This window comes from Solanum tuberosum, unplaced genomic scaffold (assembly GCF_000226075.1).
Source record: "Solanum tuberosum cultivar DM 1-3 516 R44 unplaced genomic scaffold, SolTub_3.0 scf00331, whole genome shotgun sequence".
NCBI lineage: Eukaryota > Viridiplantae > Streptophyta > Magnoliopsida > Solanales > Solanaceae > Solanum > Solanum tuberosum.
Window position 1 is genome coordinate 95889 of NW_006239253.1, and position 4511 is coordinate 100399.

General features: G+C 35.0%; 1 protein-coding gene across 1 annotated transcript; it reads left to right on the plus strand.

The window, feature by feature from the left end:
- The first annotated feature begins 1699 nt into the window (after positions 1-1699).
- Positions 1700-2080, plus strand: LOC107063288 (RING-H2 finger protein ATL5-like). Its single transcript, XM_015314946.1, has one exon. It carries the CDS (start codon positions 1700-1702, stop codon positions 2078-2080), a length of 381 nt encoding a protein of 126 aa, XP_015170432.1.
- Positions 2081-4511: the final 2431 nt, after the last annotated feature.

The following is a 4511-nucleotide window of genomic DNA, read 5'->3' on the forward strand; positions in this document are numbered from 1 at the left end:
TTCTGGAACGGTGATACAGAGAATTAGAAATAAATCGATTGAAACATCTCATGATTATGACATAAAAGCTTCTGACTGAATTGCTTGGGCTTTGTAATGGTGCCGGAACAGTGATTACGGCGACGATGGGTTTAATCGTCTGGGAAGTAGGAAGGTTGGGGAAGTTGAGGTTTTAGGCTTACTTACTTGTATTTACTTAATCCCATTAGGTTATGAAAATGTTATTCATGTCTTTGAAAATGTATTTTCCTCCATTGTTTTTTGCCTTGATCTCAAGATGAAGATGAACAAAGCGGGTCATCTATTAGATGGATCGGAATCGGGTTAAAATTGGTTAATTTAAGTAAATCGGGTAATTTTTGTTGATTTGGGGGTTTCCATCCAATTGAGGAGTAAATGTGATGAGTTTGTAGACGGCAGGGGCAAAAATAACTTCGTTTTAACGGTAAGGGTATAGTCAAACAATAAAACAAAGTTGAGGGGTATTTTTGACCCTTTTCCCTATATCAAAAGATTATAGCGCGTTACATTCACAACTTCAGAACAACTAATTGTCTTACTAAGTTTAATGAGATGAGTTTTACAGAACACATAAACAAGTATCTGTCAAAACTTCAGATTACTACTACAGAATTTCTGAATAAAATAATCTCTAAATGCTACTATGTATTTCAAGGCAAAACAGAAGCTCGACACATGGGACAATCTTTTTTCCTCAGCAACCATTGTTTGATGCAGCCTGTATGATATTCGTGTCCGCACCTCAGTGTCCCAATGGACTCTTCATGCTCAAATTCCGCTTGACATATGGCACAAATCTCTTTTGTTTCTGTGGGATTATTTATTCCGCCAGCAACACAATGAATTCTTGTTTTAAAATACCCCAATAATATATCATCCTCCTCTTGATCATCAATCAGTTCACTTTCTGGTTGAGAATCATCTGAAGAATTTGGTGATGATCCGCCATTGAAATAGTCTTGTACATGCAGCTGCCTTAAGGCCCTTTCCACTAAATCACGACTACTGACGTTAATAATTGTAATTCCGCCACTGTGTGGAGTAATTGTGGCTTGTAATCCCAAAACAAAGGGATAATCGTGTTGTCTTCTTCTGGAATGATCATAGGGGGATCGCCTACTTCTAATTCCAATTCTACGCGAATTCACAAACATATATTGCGAATATTGATGATAATCTGGAGAAGAATGAGAGTTACTCATTGTTCAACACGAGAAAATTTCAACAGAAACAATGTTGGGATTTCTGAGTACTGAAGGAACAGAAAAGAACGATATTATCGATTTTTGAAATGAACAGAGTAAAACGAGCTATCAGAAAACAGAGTTTTATAATAACTTAACTCGATGCCTTACCATATTTTCTAAAAAACTTAACGCGGAAACAAAGTTTGGACACTTAACGCTGAAACCTGAAAGAAAGTAAAGTTTCTTAATTCATTTAGTTCTCCTAATTTCTTTAGGAATAGGATTTAAGCCCATTTAACAAATAATACCATAAATGATAAATGGATAAACTAACAGCTCAATAAAAATAAATCCAATTCCAAAACAAATAGGAATACAACTTATTATTGAAGTAGGAAATATATGACTCACCAGGCATTTCTATAAATAATTAATTGTCACTCAAAACTTATTATAAGTTAGTAATTAATTCTGCTGCTCCAATCATAATCATGGATGGAATTAATATTACTAACTTGAGTGACCGTGATTCAGTGGATAGGCACTTGAGGTCAGACGATCAAAATTTGAGAAATCCGCCAAATTATAATGTCAATAGGGATGATCCTATAGAATGGATTAAAACAAGAATTCATCAGGTTGTTGTGCTTAAAGACGAAGTGAATAATTCAACGGAAACTGAAGAGATTTGTGCCATATGTCACTCGGAATTTGAGCAGGAAGAGACCATTGGGACTCTACGATGCGGACATGAATATCATGTAGGTTGCATCAAACAATGGTTGCTAAGGAAAAAAGATTGTCCCATGTGCCGAGCTTCAGTTTTGCCCTTCACATCAACAAAGATAACTATAGAAATGCATAGAATTTAGAGAGGTTATTTTACTCAGAGGTTGTATTGTATTAATCTGAAATTTTCTTTTTATAATTTTGCTAGAGCAATACTAGTTTGTCGACGAATATTTTAGAACTCGTCGTATTAAACTTAGTAAGATGAGTTGTTTTGAAGTTGTAGGTGCCTCACACTATACTTCTTTGATACATACAAGAACCACTAGCAAAACAAAGGATCATCGATATTTAGCTTGTATAGACACTAGCATACATATAGTATCCAAGTGATTTGTATGGTAATGATCTGTCTTTTCCATAACTATAGTAATGTCAACGATGCTTTAATTTTTTCTAACGCTCCCTACTTAGTCTCAGGCTGCCTCAGTTTTGTAACGAACAAAACAAATGCAAACATCAAGAATACCAAAATTGTTTTGCTCGTGTTGAACAATGAGTAACTCTCAAGCAAATAGGTGATCCCCTTATGTCGAGATTTAGGCATGTTCCAAGTCAAGTTCATCTCGGTGTCGCTAAGCGAAGTTGAGGTATATCAAGGGAACTGCTGATTATTGTATTTGTCATTAATTTGTATTACTAAGATAATTAGAAGTTAGAACAACGACTTTAGAGAACTTGGTAAGAAACAACAATGTTTAACGAATATCTTCAAAACAAGAAACTTAAAACCAATAAAAAAAATAGAATCTGAAACAAATCAGAAATCATATAGAAAATATTTTCTCAAAGAAGAAAATCAAGTCTACTGAATGCACATTGTTTCCTTGAGGATATTATTCTCCTCAAGTAACCGAAGTTAATGGAATATATCCCTCCAAGATAGAACGATCTTATTCACTACCTAAAACTACGGTGTTGCCGAACCATTCAAAGGTAGTAAAATACACTAGAATTTGTTTGTGCAGAATAAGAAGTTCAGAAAATTAATTGTTGAAAAATAAGAGGAAACCCTTTTATTTATAGGCAACAAATGATAGTATGAACAAGTGCTTATTGTGCCTTGTGAAAAGGTCACAATCCTTTGCAAAAGTCAAAAGTCATAACCCTTCATAAAAGTCACAACCCTACGAAAAAGTCGCAACTCTTCATAAAAGTCGCAACTCTTCATAAAAGTCACAACTTTTCATAAAATTCGCAACTTTTCATAAAAGTCACAACTCTTCATTTTCCATTCACAACATTTAAAACCCCAACAATATTTTGTTTAAAAAGGAAGAGCAAGGGCAATTGATGGTTTATTCGGATAGTGATTGGGCAAGAAGTGTTGATGATATGAAAAACACTTTTGGATATGCTTTTACACTTCGTTCAAGTATGTTCTCATGGAATTCAAAGAAGCAAGAGGTGGTAGCTCAATCTTTTTCAGAAAAAGAATATATCGCCAGTGCTGATACAACTAACCAAGCTTTATGGTTAAGAAAAATTCTTTGTGATTTTCGAGAAAAAATGACATTGAAGCTATTGTCATTAAGGTTGACAACAAGTCAACAATATCTATTACCAAAAAATCAGAACAACATGATCATATCAAGCATACAAATGTGAAGTTTCACGCTATCAGACAAGCAGAAAAGGATGGTGAAGTTAAACTTGTTCATTGTTGCTCAAATCAATAGATTGCATATATCATTACCAAGACTCTTCCCAAGGAGAAATTTGAAGTATCCAAGCATAATCTCAAGGAGGAGTATTAGAAAATGAGATATTTTCTAGATATAGTGACGTCCATGAAAAATTTTGGTAAAAAATAAGTCGGAATCCTGAATTACCAAAAATTCATGTATTATAACACACGAAAATCAGTAAAAACTGTGTTTACCTGCTTTGGGGCTCGTTTGAACTTAAAAATGCGCATGTTTGCCACTTGGAACCAACTGGCTCCATTACTAAGGTCTTAACGAACGTTCATGAAAAAATTTGGCAAAAATAAGCCGAAATCTCGGATCACCAAAAGTTGATGGACTATAGCATACGAAAAATTGGCAAAATTTGGGTTTACCTGCTTTGGGGCTTGTTTGAACTTGAAAATGCACATGTTTGCCCCTCCGGACCAACTTGCACCATTACTAAGGTCTTAATGGATGTCCATGAAAAATTTCGGCAAAAAACAAGACAGAATACCGAATTACCAAAAATCCATGGACTATAGCACACGAAAATCAGTAAAATATGATTTTAGCTACTTTGGAGCTCGTTGCCCATTTTCCCCTCGGAACCAACTGGCTCCATTACTAAAGTCTTAACAGACGTCTATGAAAAATTTCAGCCAAAAACAAGCCAAAATCCCGAATCACAAAAAATCCATGGACTATAGCACACGAAAATTGGTAAAATCTGGTTTTACCTACTTTGGGGTTCGTTTGAACTTCAAATGCACATGTTTGCCCCTAGGGACCAACTGGCGTCATTACTAAGGTCTTAACGGACGTCCACAAAAAATTTCGGCCAAAA